This window comes from Carcharodon carcharias, chromosome 17 (assembly GCF_017639515.1).
Source record: "Carcharodon carcharias isolate sCarCar2 chromosome 17, sCarCar2.pri, whole genome shotgun sequence".
Classification (NCBI taxonomy): Eukaryota; Metazoa; Chordata; class Chondrichthyes; order Lamniformes; family Lamnidae; genus Carcharodon; species Carcharodon carcharias.
In genome coordinates, this window is record NC_054483.1 from 117,633,714 (window position 1) to 117,651,030 (window position 17,317).

The 17,317-nt window shown below is 42.2% G+C and overlaps 1 protein-coding gene across 1 annotated transcript in view; it reads right to left on the minus strand.

Annotated features, from left to right (window-relative positions):
- Window positions 1–17,317, minus strand: part of cusr (Copper-only SOD repeat protein) — a 177,539-nt gene that overhangs the window by 19,144 nt on the left and 141,078 nt on the right. Inside the window, exon 8 of the mRNA XM_041209411.1 lies at window positions 9,287–9,411. Coding sequence (XP_041065345.1) covers window positions 9,287–9,411 — 125 coding nt within the window. The remainder of the gene's footprint in view (window positions 1–9,286; window positions 9,412–17,317) is intronic.

Sequence of the window (17,317 nt, forward strand, 5' to 3'; positions counted from 1 at the left end):
TATACTCAGTTCGATAAAGACATTGCACTAGAAAGACAATAGTCTTTGAGCTTGTAACATGGTGTCAGAAGTGGAGCTGTGATTGAGTTTAGAAAAGCTGGAAGAAAAGCCACAGCTATTGAATGAGGAACACGGAAATGTTCTAACCTGCTAAAAGCTGCTGAAAAAGGCATTGTCAAGGAAAAGCTAACACAAGCTGAAGGCTGCAAGTAAGATATTGGGTGAGACAGAATGGCTATAAATTTTCCACTCCCAGCTCATATCAAAATGAAAGGAGATATGTGGCAGAACTGGAAATGTTTCCACTTGCAACGGCAAAACTACAAGACTGCAACAGATTTAATTAACAAGCAAGAGCCAATACGAGTAGCAACACTTTTAACACTGCTGGAGACAGACTGCTACAAATTGTGTTCCACCCTATAGCTATCTGAAGATCAGAAAAAACAAACTGCAGAACTTTTTAAAGCCATGAAGGCATGCTTTGAACCCCAAATGAACAGAACGTATGAATGGCATGTGTTCAATATTGTATATGTGACTATGGTAATGCAGCTTGCAGAATCATGTGAATTTGGGAAACAAAAGGATGATCTCATTAAAGATGGAATTGTCTTAGGCATAAGAGATCTGATAGTGACAGCAAGTGTACTGAGAGAGGAGAAACTTACTTTCAATAAAGTGTGCAGAAACACGGAGGTTGTAAAATGTCAGCTAGAGCACATGTATGGCAGAACAGACCAGGAGATACATTATGCTGTGATACATTCCAGGCTGAAAGAGCAGAACAATCACGGACAAAGGGCAGGATGCAGATACAGCGGAGGACATCATACAAAGGAAAAGAAGGATTGTCCAGCAAGGGGGAAGCAACGTTTTAACTGCAAGAAGCTGAATCATTTCGCACACAAGTGTTTGGCTAGAAAGAAGCAAAACAAGCCTATACAAATGGCCACTGGAGAGATATCAGCCAAAGAGTCTGCTGAAGCACAATACAACAGATTGGTTCCATCTAGTCTATAGGTGATAAATGGTTTGTGGCTGTTAAGAATGATGGCCGCAGAAGGAGAGCATCAAGTGAACAAGAAGTGTCAGATAGACCCTGGTGCATTGTGCAACATCACAACCTTCACAGACCTTTGCAAAGTGGCTCAATATGGTGATCCAAAAACGAACCCCTCAAAAGTAAGGTTGAGGCTATACGATACTCATACTGAGAAGACAAATTAGTCTGAGAACCCAATTCAATGGCAAGAGTGAAGATCTGGAGTTCTAGATCATAGCCAATACGCAACAGCCACACATCTCAACTGGACCAAGTCTAAAGCTTGGGCTGGTAACCCTAAAGTTGCCAACAGAGATTCACAATGTGTCACAGCTCGCAAAACCAATAATTGATGAACAGATCCTAGAGGAGTACAAAGCTGTGTTTACAAGGTTTGGATGTGTACCTGGGGAATATCAACTTGAAGCAGATGAGAATATAAGACCAATTCAGCATCTGCTGAGAAGAGTTCTAGCTGCCCTCAAACCAAGCCTAAGCAACAAGGTAGAAGAGCTGGAAAAGAAGGGAGTAATCAAGAAAGTGACAACTCCTGCAGACTATTTCACTGCTACCATGCTGGTAACCCAATCTGGAAAGCTAAGAGTATACTTAGACCCAAAGGAACTAAATAAAGTGCTGAAAAGATCTGACTACCCCATGCCAACCATCAAGAAATTCTGCCACAACTTACCAAAGCAAAGATCTTTACTACTCTAGATGTGAAGGATGGTTACTAGCAAGTGAAGCTGGATGAAAGCAGTAGCTTTCTAACAACATTCTGGATGCTGATCAGGAGATACAGATGGTTGCACATGTCATTTGGCATTTCCATGGCTCCAGAAGAATATCAATGCAGACAGCATGAGATAGTCAGTGATATTCCCTGAGTGGAAGCCATTGTCGATAATCTACTAGTCAATGGATGTGGAGATGCAATGGAAGAAGTGATAGCTGAGCATGAATCAGAACTGAAAACAACTGCTAGAGAGAGCTCACCAGTTGAACCTGAAGCTGCATCCATAGTTTTTTGTTTTTATTTAAGAAAAAAATTGCATCTGAAGATGTCATGAAGTCAAGTACATAGGTCATGTACTGACAGCAAAAGGTCTTCACCTGAATCCTGACAAGGTGAGAGCTGTAGCAGCGATGCAGCGATGCAGATGTGAAAGTAGTGCAATGCTTTGTTGGATTCATGAAGTACTTAGCAGAATTTTTGCCCAATTTGTTGTTGGATTGTGAACCGTTACGCAAGCTCATCACCAAGGATGTGCAGTGGGTATTAGGGCACAGAACAAGAAGCTGGGTACACTAAAATCAAACAACTAGTGATGACAAAGCCAATGCTGAAGTACTATGATGTCAATGAAGAAGTTACCTTGCACTGTGACGCCAATGAGACAGGTCTTGGAGCAACACTAGTACAGTAAGGATAACAATTTGCATTTGCATCCAGGGCATTAACGCAAACTGAATGACGCTACACTCAGATAAAGAGTCCCTGGCTATTGTTTTTTGCTTGTGCACATTTTCATCAACACATGCTAGGGTGAGACAAAATAACAGTGGAGTCCAACACAAACCACTTCAAAGCATTTTTTTCAAAACCCTACTATCTGCTCCAAAGCGTCTGTAAAGAATATTACTTTGTTTACAGAAATATCATCTGGAGGTGACATACAAGGAAAACAGATGTACATCATGACATGCTGTCAAGAGCAGCACTCCCCTTGAAGAAAGTTGAGGATGCTACAACAGAATGTGAAATCTTCCAGATTTAACGTGAAGCAACGACATTGTATCTGGCAGTTAAGCGCTTTGCTCAAATCAGGAAAACTACCCCACAAGGTACATCTCTCCAAGTGCTAAAAGTAGTGATGAAAGGATGGCCTGACAGCATCAAGAACAAACCTATGGTCACAAAAGCATACTGGGCATACCGAGATGAAGTGACAGCCCAAGATGGCATCTTGTACAAAGGAAATAGAGTCATCATCCCTAAGGAGATGAGAGCAGAGGTGCTGAAGTGCATCCATGCAAGCGATTAAGGAATTGAATAAATCTGAGAAGAGAAGAGAAGAGCTCTACTGGCCAAACATGAGCAATAAAATTAAAAACCACATTGGCTATTGTGGTGCTTATAACAAGAATCAAGCTAAACAAGCTAGAGAGCTAATAATGATACATGACATCCCAGACAAACCATGGATTAAGCCAAAAATAGACATCTTCACTATAGCAGGAACTGATTATCTCGGCACTGTAGACTACTATTCTGACTACTGGGAGGTAGACCAGTTGACTTCAATGACTACAGGAGAGATAGTAACATGCTTGAAAGCACACATCAGTTGTTACAACATTCCAGATATTGTAATGAGTAACAATGGACCTCAGTTCACAAGTGAAGAATTCAGCCGCTTCACAAAGGATTGGGAAATTCAACACTATACCAGTTGAAAGGAAGGTTGAGGCGGCAGTGAAAATCGCCAAAGGAATCATCAAGAAATCGAGCAAATCTAGAACAGACGTATACAAGCCAATCCTCGAGTAAAGAAACACACCGACTGAAGGCATGGAAAGTAGTCCAGTCAAAGACTAATGTCACACCGCACCCAAGCTACTCTTCCATAGCAAAAGAGCTCCTGAAACCAGGAGCAGGCGTGAGTGAAAAAAATTGAAGTGAAATGGCAGAAAGCCAAATTTCTTTTTGACAAAACTGCCAAGCTATTACCAGAGTTGAGCACTGGCGATTCAGTCAGGGTACAAACCTTCAATACTCTCAACAGAGGTCAGCCCACTTGGGACGTGTAGAGCAGTTGTCATCTAGATTGTGCACAGTGGAAGAGAACAGCCAAAGGTACCAGCCCAACTGCAGGCATATAACCAACAATTAGAGAAGCTGTTCCTTCACTGCAGGTGACCAATCAGAAAGGTGGGATCTCACCAGCTGCACAGAGTACAGAACAACCGCCACTCACAGAGGTCCACCAGTCCCCAACAAATGGAAAAACAGCAACAGTTACCACAGCAACAACAAGTGCCACAGGAATGACACTCCCTGGAGAGGGAACATCACCCAGATGAACAGCCAATGACAATGCACATGCACACCATTAAGAGACCTGCAAGATTTAATGGCGATTCACGTGCAGTGACTGATGAGAATAACGAACAGTTTGTTAATGCAGGAGAACAGTTGTGGTGTAGTGGGTGACTCACAGTTACACATGATAGTGCATGCAAATTTGTCTTTTGTTCATATGGAAAAGGGAGATGGTAGTTTTATTCGTTATTAAAAGGGGGATATTTGGGTTTTGAAATGCAATTATTATTACGTGTCCAATCCAGCTAGCCGTAGTCATGTGACCTCTGCCATGAGGGACTCCCTGCAGACAGCAATCTTACATTTAGTTCAATAAAGAGACTACACTCAAAAGACTGTAGTCTTTGAGCTCATAATAGCTACTTTTAAAACACCCAAGTCCTCGTGTTTGAAGCAGCAGGTGACTTACACTAGGGCTTACCTGCCAAATCCTAGCCTGCAGTTAAAGTCTGACCCACTCCAGTGCATAAAATCTAGATTTTTTCTAAATGGTCCATAAATGACCATCTTATAGATTTCACCATTTCAGTACTCTAATGGTGCCAGCTAGATCTTTAATTGGGCACAAAAAACAGCAACACATCATTCAGAAACGAGTATTTTTCGTCACTGATGTTCTGGTGTTTACTAAGAGGATTAAGGGATTTCTTCTGAAATCTATTTTCCTCATTAGCAATATCATACACACAGCAGGGCGACTTTTTACCTTCAGTGCTCTGGAAAATTTGAAAAAGCATTCTAAAAGAATATATTCATGACCTCAGCAGATTGGCAATTAGGAGATATCTTCTTGCTATGTTTACAACATTGTTGACAGATAGTGACCAGAAGAAGTCTTCCCTCAGGGTTACTCTGGCAACATTTTAACTCAAAGATGACTAAGGATACATGCAACAGGCACTTAAAAAGAAATCACATTTTATATGTTATTTCCATTTTAGGTGTTTCCTCCCCCTTTCCAAATACCTGAGATAAATCTATCAGTTTCTTCCCAGACTCTGCTGAAAGTGCTCTGGAGTCAGTCACTACTGAGTACTTGGCAGAGCTGTATGCTAGTTCGGCTTCTGACTCAGTGCTTCCGCTCTATGGGAGCTTTAAATCCCTCCTCCTGAGCAGATCTGACTAAGATTAGCAATTCACCAAGGAAAAAATTATTATCACGTAACTCACATCCTACAATTCTACATCAGTATTAGCTTCCTACCATCAATCAGCTCCTTGATCCATCAGTCTATTTGACAATGTATGAGCAGGTTCAAAATAAATGTTTTGATGATAAGGAAATTATTCTGAACAGGTTTGACTCTCTATAGGTTTGGATAGTTAAGATGCTTTTTTTTTCAAAAGCCTTTTAGTTTTTGTGTTCATTAAGATTAAAATGTCATCACTAGGAAATGGAACACTTTCCCATTGTGGGTATCCCCAATATTTAGCATTATGAATTTCAAGATCAAGTAAATCAGAGTAGTTAGATATCAGGAAATTTGTCTTCACATAAAGAATGATCAACTTTTGAAATAAATGTCTAGATTGGGTGATAGAGGCAAAAACCCTGAAACAATTAGATGCCACAAAGATTGAATTTTAGGATGGCCTTCCTTGTCAGTAATTATGACCTTGTCTCTTTCATTCATGACAAAAGCCTTGAAATTATATTGAAAATATTAACATTTGAATGTTTTGTATCTTTGCCTAAAAATCTGATGGTCATTATTTTAAGAGATGTTAGCCTATTTAAAATAGTTGATAATGGAATTGTAAGCTATTAAGGAGATCAAGGATATGAGTTTTGGGTAAATAAAAAGACTAGAAATAGTCAAATTGCTTCCTGGAACAAGACCGGGATCTTAAATGGCCCAAATGGAACTGAACAGCCTTTCCATTACCCTGGATATCTGTTATAAAATCATTCTTTGGGGTTAGCTATAAATATGCAGGCCAACAAGAGCTGTGAGGAGTTAAATCAAAAAAGATAAGAAAATGGAATTTGTTAACATAATAAGGAACATAAAATGGCAAATATCAGTTTTAGAAAAGATAAAAGGAAAACTTGTCAGTATCCAACTCAAACGTCAATTTGCCACTTAAAGAGATAAACTGCAAAATATTTATAACACTTTGCATTTTGACTAAGAAGGGCTGAATATCATCAAATTTAAAAACATTCAGGTGGTCTATGTTCTTCAGTTCTGGCTGACCTGCATACAGCAGAACTGAATAAACGATAGGCTGTAAGACCTTATATCAAGTTTATCTCATTGATCGGTTCAGTTATTGACTTGTGGTCAAGTCAAATTTGAATGCAGTGTTGTTGTTTTCCTTTTCATTTAAAAAAAACCTTGGAAATTTTCTCTCAAACCATCCAAAGGCATGGCCTATTTGCTGTGGGTAGGTAGGATACTGGTATAAGTTTGACTATGAAGTTAAAGTTAAAGCCTTAACTCATTGGCCTGAACCCACAAAAAAATCAGGCCACAGTCATTTTACATCTCCATTACTAACTGTGATGGCCTGCAAATCGCCTAGTTCATCCTTGAACAACTAAACCCCATTCTTTAATTCCTTCCTACAGCCAGCTGAACTTGTTACCTTGAACAGTTTCCCTTTTAACTCCACTCACTTCGTCGAGATCAAAGGTGTCAATTTGGGAATCCTCCTGGGTTCCAACCGTACTTATCTTTTTGTGGTTTATGTGGAACACTCTTTGTTTCAGTCCTATTCAGTAAGTCATTCCTCTCTGTCTTTAGGGCACTACTGCCCTGTTTCTGCTGAATCAGAGGCTTTAAAATCCTTAAAATCCCCCTTTCCATCTCTTTCCCTCAGTTTCTCCATTTCTGTCACAGCTCTTCTGATGACTATACTTTCTACAATGGAACTTTTGAAATGTCCTTTTTCCCCATTTATTGGTCAACAGAGCTCTCTCTAAGGTCCATTTAATTTCCTGTGCTCCTGCTCCGATTCCTTCATCCTCCTCTCATAAATGTGACAGTGGGCTGAATTTTACCATCGCTGAGCGGGGGCGGGGGGGCCTGCCCGCCAACATGCAAAATGACGCAGGATGATGTCGGGGGGAACCCCTGACATCACCGCACGCCATTTAAATCTTTAGGAAGGCGGGTCCGCAGTAAAATCAGCTGTGCGCCTGCCGACCTGTCAATGGCCAATTGAGGCCATTGACAGGATAATTAAAACAATTAAAGGACCTGCCCATCCAGCCTTAAGGCTGGCGGGCAAGGCCAGGAGCTCTGGCGGGATTCTGAAATAAACATGAAGCCTCATCCACCAGCGGGAGGAGGTTTTATGTAGGGTTTAATAAACTTTAATAAAGTTTTAGTGAAATTTATTAACATGTCCCATCTCGTGTGACATTGTCACATGAGGGGGAGAGGTTAAGGATTTTTTTATTTTTCTATTTTTAATGTTTGTACAAGTGTAAGCGATCTTCCTGAGACTGCACTTAGCCTCAGGGAGATGTGTGCTCTTTTGTGCGCATGCGCGATAGAATGCACTCTCATTTTGGGGAATCTCCCCCCCCACCCGCTCAGGGAGCGCATAGCACTTCCTGCCAGAAGTCACGCTGGACGGGCCTTAATTGTCCCGCCCACGTAAAAGGGCAGCGGGGATCGTCTCCCCCCCCCCTACCCCTCCCACCCCCCGCCCCCGGCCGGAGGTTGGGTTGGGCTCGCCCGGTAGGCAGAAAATACTGCCCAGTGTCTCACTGGTCCCCGTCAACCTTATTCATCAAATCATCATCCACCGCTTACACCTCCTACAACATAATCCATCAGCAAATACACTTCCCGTTTCCACTTTCCAGAGGGACAATGCCATCAATCTGTCTTTCACCACCCCAACCACTGGTCAGTCTTTCTGTATAAATGCAAGGGATGTAACACTGACCATGCACTTCTTCCTAACCCACTTTCTTGAGTCCAAACAGTTCTTCCATGTGAGACCGCAATTTACACGCACTTCCTCTAATCATGCTCAAAGTGCAGTCTCCTCTACATTAGAGAAACCACATGCAGATTAGATGGCCACTCTGTTAAACACATCCATCCTGTCTACAATTATGATCCTGAGATATTTGTGGCAATATTTCTGAGTAAATTTTGGCTTTTCATGTGGTCCAGGATTTTTGAAACCTAATGACCTTGGCCCATAATGAGCTCCATACCTTCCTCACCTCATTAATTGAGGCAGGTGATGATCATCAATGCTTCATTTAGAATCGTCACTGGGACACTTCAAGTTCTTTAGGCAAATTAGGAAGGAGCATGTGCCACCTCCAAAAGCTGCCATTCTTTTGGTATTTTAACCTTGAATTTAGTTACTTATTAGTTTTGATTCAGGTGGGAGTCAGACCTGTGACAGTTCAGTGCAGCTGGTGCTTTTTGAAATTTCTCATTATACATGTGTGTTTAATGAGAGTTTTGTCAGTAATTTACATTGCTCTTGGTACAATGCAGCAAATAAATAACAACTTCATGACAGAAAGTGTAAGAAAATAGTGAGATGCTCTTTGATTTTCAATGCCAAGGAAAAGTAGATTGGCTGCCAGTTATACACCCCAACTGACTTTCTTTTACAAATAGAAACATTGGCCAGTGTGTAAGATAGCAGCCAATCCACCACTGCCCAGCAGTAAAAGTGAAAAATCACCCTAATGTATTCAGCAGTGACAGGAAATGTAGTTTCCCCTTGTATGTGTATTCTTATTAATACCTCACTCTAGAAATGTATCAAAAATAGCTGCTGGATGCTTAATATTTATGGTTGATGGTGTTGGTGACTTAGAATACAAGTGAACATTTCTGAAAGAAAAGTCTATATTATTATCCAATCACTTAAATGTTTTTTGCATTGGTCTTACTGCCTTTGATAGTATTACATGCAATTATTTCACTCTGTAGGTTGCATCAAAAATAATTAACACTTAGACGGTCCCTCTAATTTAATAACACATCCAAAAGAGCTTCCCAGGGATCGGAAAAGAATAAATGCAGACACTAAGGTGGGATTGGTAGTACAGTTAACAGAGTTAAAAGAGAAGGCAAATTCATTGCAATGTCTTTAAAATGCTTTCTTCCCCCACAAAAATATTGCAATTGCTAAATAGAACATGTTTGAAAACTTGCCTGCCATATAGAAGCTGATTTTCTGGCATCCCTTTGTACTGGCTGCAGATGGGCTCCCTGGTAGTATAGTTACTCGCCAGATAGGAATCCCCAGAACATCAGCAACGGTACTGCGGAATTCATACCTAGAAAGAGAAATCCATTTCAATGATTATGTTCAGTATGCAATTTGTGACAAATCCTGATAATTAAATACCAAACTGTCAGGCACTGTGAGCAACATTTTCCCCCCTGTCAGGGCAGATGTGTGGGAGCAGGAGCGGGCAGGTGGGTTCCCGATCGGCATCCCCACCATTTTACGTCAGCGGGCGAATTAAGGCCCGCCCAGCATGGCGTCCGCTCGGAAGCGCTGTGCGCTCCCAGTGCAGGTGGGGGGAGGGGATTCTCTGAGCCGGGAGTGCATCTTTCGTGCATGCGCATGAAAGAGTGCACAGGTCTCCCTGAGGCAAAGTGCTGCCACAGGGAGATTGCTGGAAGTTTCAAAAATTTTTAGTAGTGTGGAATAAAAAATTCCTGACATGACCCCGGTCATGTGACACTGTCACATGAGCTGGGACATGTCCATTTCTTTTATTTCAACAGTTTGTAAACATTTAAAACCCCTCATGAAACCTCATCCCGCCCGTGGATGAGGTTTCATATTTCTTCAGAAGCCCACCCGGGCTCCCGGCCTGCCCAACAGCCTTAAGGTCGGACGCGCAGGTCCGTTGATTACCTCAATTACTTTATTATTGGACTTAAGTGGCCGTTGACAGGTCGGTCGATGCGCAGCCAACTCAGCTTGGTGCGAGCTGACCTGAAAATGTAAATGATGTGGGGTGATGTTGGGATGCCCACCCTGCGCCATTTTACGAGTCGGTGAGCGGACCCCGCCCCCGCTCGGAAGATGCAGCCCTTTAAGTCGTGAACTCACATCTACAAGGGACTGAACTGAGATTTCCTGAATCTATTTCACATAACAGCATTATAACTGGCAGGAAGAGAAAATCCATCAAATCTGACTGGATTCAAACTCATATCCTCGTTGTTTTCTAACTTCAGTTAAGAAGGCAAAGGACTCACTTCAAGATGGTAAAATAAATAATAATAGAATGCTAGAATGGGTAGTGTCCTAGGCCCATCCATCTTCAGCTGCTTCATCAATGACTTTCCTTCCATCATAAGATCAGAAATGGGGATGTTCGCTGATGATTGCCCAAACTTTAGCATCATTCACAACTCCTCAGATACTGAAGTAGTCCATGTCCAAATGCAGCAAGACCTGGGCAATATTCAGGCTGACGAGTAGTAAGTAATATTTGTGCCACATGAGTGCCATGCAATGACCATCTCCAACAAGAAAGAATTTAACCATCGCCCCTTGACATTCAATGGCATCACCATTGCTGAATCCCCCACTATCAACATCCAGGGAGTTACCATTGACCAAAAACTGAACTGGACTAATGATATAAATACCATGGCTACAAGAGCAGGTCAGAGGCTAGGAATCCTATGGCAATTAACTCACCTCCTGACTCCCCAAAGCCTGTCCACCACCTACAAGGCACAAATCGGAGTACAATGGAATATTCTCCACTTGTCTGGATGAGTGCAGCTCCAACAACACTCAAAGAAGCTTGACACCATCCAGGACAAAGCAGCCCTCTGGATTGACACCACATCCGCAAACATTCACTCCCTCCACCACCGACACACATTGGCAGCAGTGCGTACCATCTATAAGATGCACTGCTGGAACTCACCAAGTCTCCTTAGACAGCACCTTCCAAATCCATGACCACTACATCTAGAAGGACAAGGGCAAGATCCCCTCCAAGCTACTCACCATCCGGCTTGGGAACATATCACCATTCCTTCTCTGTCGCTGGGTCAAAATCCTGGAACTCATTCCCTAACAGCACTGTGGGTGTACCTACACCACATGGACTGCAGCGGTTTAAGAAGGCAGCTCACCACCACCTTCTCAAGGGCAATTCGGGATGGGCAATAAATGCTGGCCCAGCCAGCGACACCCACATCCCATGAATGAATAAAATAAATAAATTAGTTTCCATAGGTCACTAAAAAGGCACAAATTTAAGATAATTACAGAAAGGACTAATGGGGAAATTAGAAAATATTTATTACAAAGAGATAGTTAGAACATATAATTCTCTTTGTGTAGAGTCTACAAATTATTTTAAAAAGGGATTAGTTGTTCAAAAATGGAATATTAAAGATGTGGGTGTGGGGAGTGAGTCGGAGAATTTTATTATGCCTCTCGTTTACATACCCAAGAGGCCTTATGCCTTTTTTAGGCATCTGTCCCAGACATCAACACCATGCAAATTAGCTGCAAGCCATCTCACTGCTCAATCGATATGCATTGTATCCAACTTACATCCCAAAAACAGTGAAAATGCATGCCAATTACTCCTTGTGTGTGTGAAACTCTTTAAATGGTACACTTCTTCCTGTTAAAGGGTGTGATTCTACATTGAGGACTTACGACAAGCTTGAATGGTCTCCTCCTTTTCCTATCTTTCTTTATAACAATAGTTATGTGTATGATCACCTGTCCAACATTAGTCTCATCAGGTGATGGATGTTTATGCTAGGGAATTTCTTCCCTCTCAGATGAGCTAAGTTTCCAAGGCAAAAGAGCAGGGGCATTCTCCCCAGTGTCCTGGCTAATATATATGTATCCTTCAAAAAAAAACATTAAAAAACAGATTATCTGGGCCTTATATGATTGTTGTTTGTGCGAACTTGCTGTGTGCAAATTAGATGCCATATTTCCTACAATAGAATCGTGACTACACTTTTTGAAATTGCCTTACAACACAAATGGCTAGTATCTTACAAACACTAAAAGCTGAAACCAATAGAATTCCAGCCGTATTCAGGATCTCTGAGCAAATATACATTCACGATATGCTGATATAGTGAGATGAAATAAACAGAGTGAGAGAAGGCTTGCATGGAGCAGAAACACCAACATAGCCCAGTCTGGTCAAATGGCCTGTTTCTTTGCTATATCTTTTATGTCATTCTATGTCAACGTGATATCAATGCAAAACTGTTGGAAATATATAGTAGGTCAATCAAAATATTAAAGAGAAAATGAGAATGACAATAATTCAGGTGTGTAGAAATGATGAAAGGGAGGCATTTGAGTAGGATTGAAAAAGAATAGAGAGCAACGTGGGAAAGAGCAAAAAGGGAAAATGACAGAAAGGTAGATAAGGGGTCCAGTGACCTGCAGAGATCATTGTATGAAATGCTTCACCAAGTATTCTTTGGTCTGACATGTTTGCTCTCAAGCTTGAAAAATTGCTTATCAGGTAGTATCAATGCCAGTTCAGGTTATCTACTTACACAGCATTACAAAGTCAACACAAACTTATAAGTCACTGATGTTTCCCAATTGACATCCAGGACCAAGAACATAGCTATTCATTTAAAATTAACTGAGCGCTTCTTTTATGTAAGTTTGGGAGCTCACATAACAATTCAAGCAGATGGACCTTTAATGAAACCTGTTCACTAAAAATCAAGGGGAAGAACTTTATATTAAAAATATTCCTTTGCCTCTTAGGTGAGAAACAAGATCTTAACAAAAAAAAAACTGCTTGAAAAGTATCAATCTCCAAAATAATACTCATAATTTCCTGTCCAATTCAGAGGACACCTTAGTTCCTGTTAAAATGAATATGTTGGCACAAAATTTTACCTAAGGTAATCAATCTCTCAGCAGTTTGAACAAATATTAGAAAATTGCACTGTTAAGTTCTGTACAATGCTCTTTTCAGAAACGTTTTTGTGCTTTCCAAAAGTTTATCGGAAGTGCACAGGTTTCAAATAATCTGCCTGTTTCCCTGACAAAATCAGATGCTAAGTGTGATGACTTCTGATTGAACAGGAATGGCACATATATTATACAGAACTAAACTCTGCTGAGTTTACACTTAACAGAAATAATTTATAATGAAATAATAAAGAGCTGTTTTGATATCAGTTGCAAAGGAAATCATCAACTTGTACAATAACACTGCTAGTAGATTATATTCATCCTTTAAGGAAGGGCTCATTGAGGTTAAGTTGATTCCACAATGATATGCCTAAAGTTGGGAAACTTGATAATCCAATAACTAAGCCAGACAGATCCATGCTATTCCAGGGCACCATTACTGAGCAAGTCTGTCTGGAGGATCATAAAGGGGTGGGGTTCCTGTTACTAGGGCTGAGTCTCTTTCTGCTCAGCACCAAATAACCTGCAGGTTAATAAACTGATTGTCAGAGTAGTTCTAGTTAGCTTTGGGAAACTTACTAGTGTTCTGTGCTGCTAAATTGTGCACTTGTAGCCAACTAAACTCCAGCTGCACCCATTTAGCAGTTCCTAAAACTTACTTTAATTTCCTGGGCAGTCTGCCATCCTCCACAATATAAATTTCAACTCAACCAATATTCTGCTGCCTGTATCCAAATCTGCTTCAAGCACCATTCTCCCATCACTCCTGTCCTTACTGACCTTCTTTGGCTCCAGACCCCAACATCTCCAATTTAAAATTATCATCCTTGTATTAAATCCCAGCATGTTCTTTCCCCTCGATATCTCTAGCCTCCTCCAACCCTGTAGGCCCCCATTCCCATAATTCTTTATTCCTCTGGCTGACTCTCGCCTCTTGTTTATTCTGCCATCTCTTCAACTTGTCATTGACAATTATGCTTTCAGATACATGGGTCTCATGCTCTGGAACTCATTCCCTAACCAATCTGCCTCACCACCTCTCCTTTGTCCTTTAAGGCCCTCCTTAAAACCCACTTGGTTGGCTATGCTTTTGGTTACCCTTCCTAATATCTCCCTCTTTGGTGCAGCATTCATTTTAGACTGACTGCACCTCCATTCAATGCAAATTGCTGCTTACGCAACTAGTGAAGCGGTTCAATCTCCCAAACAATATGGTGTTAAGGATGTTTAAGATTATATTAAATTTTCATTAAAAATGAACATCAATGCTTGAAAGCAACAGTGTAAACATTTGCTGCAATATAAATCTCCCTACTGGCTGACATTAATTGGAACTTATTCCGGAAACCAAACTAAACTGACGGTTCATTGAAGTGGTGCTGTCACTCTGTGAGTACTATTTTTGACCTTTTCTTTTTATTAATTCTAGTTTCATTATAAACAAATCAGGAATAGAAATTATGAAAAGCACGATGCGGTATATTCACACCATGCAGAAAGCAGAAGTATCATTAAAAATAAAACATTGGGTGGAATTTTCCATTCTGGAACCTATGTGCAGTGGCGGATGGGAATGCTGGCGTGATTCCTGTCAGATCTTCTGCTTTTCATTAGTTGTACATCAGCAAGGAGCACATTAAATCTCGTGGCGGGGAGGGCAGGTATTCATCCGCCCCACTGATACCTCATGGGGTCTAAGGTCTTGGCACCATTTTCAAACAGCAGTCACACACACATTCACTCGCTGCAGTAAAAACACAAAGTGCTGGAAAGACTCAGCAGGTCTGACAGAATCTGTGGAGACTCCACATTTTCTGCTTTTATTTCAGATTTCCAGCATCCGCAGTATTTTGCTTTTATTTCACTCACTATAGGCCAGGTCTCGGCTCAAGGTCTAAATTAGCATGACGCCCAAAAGATATAAACCATCTGCTGCACGGTTCAGAGAGGCCTCCCTGGAGAAACTCCACCAGGAAGGGTGGGAAGTCCTCTTGCCATGGGATGGGAGCAAGAAGTCCGCCAACCTGACACCGGCCTGAGAGGAGTTCGCCAGAGAGACCAGCACCCGTGAGCCAGAACAAAAGGACTGCCCTGCATTGCTGAAATGAAAGATCTACTCCTGTTCACCAGGGTAAGTGATCCTTCTCCTCACACTAAACTCCCATTCTTATAAAGGCATCAGCCGATCTAAGGGTTAGAATCCACAGGGATGTCACATACAACCAGCAGATGGAACATCAGCACTGATTGTCTGCCAACCACTTTAAGATCCTCATCTCACGGGATCCTGCACAAATGGCGTCTTCCTCCAATACTGGGGAAGGCTCTGCACAGGAAGCATGTATGTTTCTGGACTGCCCTTTCATCTGTGGTGCTGACAGTCAATCCATCTGTCTTTATGCAGGACAAGATTTCCCAGAGCAAAAGGGAGGGGTTGAAGGAGAAGGTGGAATCCCAGAGTTGAGGACCCTCTTTCAGAATGAGGTACAGGCTGCGGAGCCGGCTGGAAATGGCAGAGATTGTTCCTGCATAGAAGGCGAGATTGGCCTCCCCTCCTCAACAAGCTAGTGAGAGTCCATCCAGTATATATCGGCGACAGACAGACAAGTGACCTATAGTGGAGGAGCTTGTCTAGTCAATCACTAATTATCTCTCTTCTCTATTCCAGCCACCAGCAAGAAAAGGCAAAGGACATCCTTCAGAGCACCTAGCCCCAGTTCAGTTGAACTAGCAGACCAACAGTCTGATGAAAACCCATCACTGTGTTCACCTGGAGATAAGGCTGAAGCATTTGCTACAATCTTCAGCCAGAAGTGCCAAGTGGATGATCCATCTCGGCCTCCTCCGGAGGTCCCCAGCATCATAGGTGCCAGTCTTCAGCCAATTCAGTATCAAGAAACAGCTGAAGGCACTGGTGTCTGCAAAGGCTATGGGCCCTGACAATATTCTGGCAATAGTACTGAAGACTTGTGCTCCAAGACTTGCCATGCCCCTAGCCAAGCTGTTCCAATACAGCTACAGCATTGGCATCTACCAGGCTATGTGGGAAATTGCACAGGTATGTTGTGTACACAAAAAGCAGGACAAATCCAACCCATCCAATTACCACCCCATCAGTCTCCTCTCAATCATTAGCAATAACCTGCTCACTGATGCCCAGTTTAGGTTCCACCAGGGCCACTCAGCTCCTGACCTCATTACAGCCTTGTTCAAACATGGACAAAAGTGCTGAATTCCCAAGATAAGGTGGGAGTGACTGCCTTTGACATCGAGGCCGCTTTTGACTGCATGTGGCATCAAGGAGCCCTAGAAAAACTGAAGTCAATGGGAATCGGGGGAAAGCTCTCCACTGGTTGGAGTCATACCTTGCACAAAGGAAGATGGTTGTGGCTGTTGGAGATCAGTCATCTCAGCTCCAGGGCATCACTTCAGGAGTTCCTCAGGGTAGTGTCCAAAGCCTAACCACCTTAAGCTGCTTCATCAATTACCTTCCTCCCATCATAAGGTCAGAAGTGGGGATGTTAGCTGATGATTGCACAACGTTTAGCACCATTTGCAACTCCTCAGATACTGAAGCAGTCCCTGCCTAAAGGCAGCAAGACCTGAACAATATCCAGGCTTGGGCTGACAAGTAGCAAGTAACATTCATGCCAAACAAGTGCCAGGCAATGACCATCTCCAACAACAGAGAATCTAACCATTGCCCCTTGGCGTTCAATGGCATTAGCATCACTGAATCCCCGCTATCAACATCCTGGGGGTTACCATTGACCAGAAACTGAACTGAACTAACCACATAAATACTGTGGCTACAAGAACAGGTCAGAGTCTAGGAATCCTGCGATGAGTGACTCACTTCCTAACTCCCCAAGGCCTGTCCACCATCTACAAGGCACAAGTCAGGAGTGTGATGGAATACTCCCCACTTGCCTGGATGAGTGCAGCTCCCACAGCACTCAAAAAGCTTGACACCGTCCAGGACAAAGCAGCCAGCTTGATTGGCACCCCATCTACAAACATTCACTCCCTCCATCACCAACACACAGTAGCAGCAGTGTGTACCATCTACAAGACGCACTGCAGGAATTCACCAAGGCTCCTTAGACAGCACAGAGGGATCTGGGTGTTCTTGTGCATGAAACACAAAATGTTAGCATGCAGGCACAGCAAGTCATTAAGAAGGCAAATGGAATTTTGGCCTGCATTGCTAGGGGGTTGGAGTTTAAAAATAGGGAAGTCTTGTTACAACTGCACAGGGTATTGATGGGGCCACACCTGAAGTACTGTGTACAGTTTTG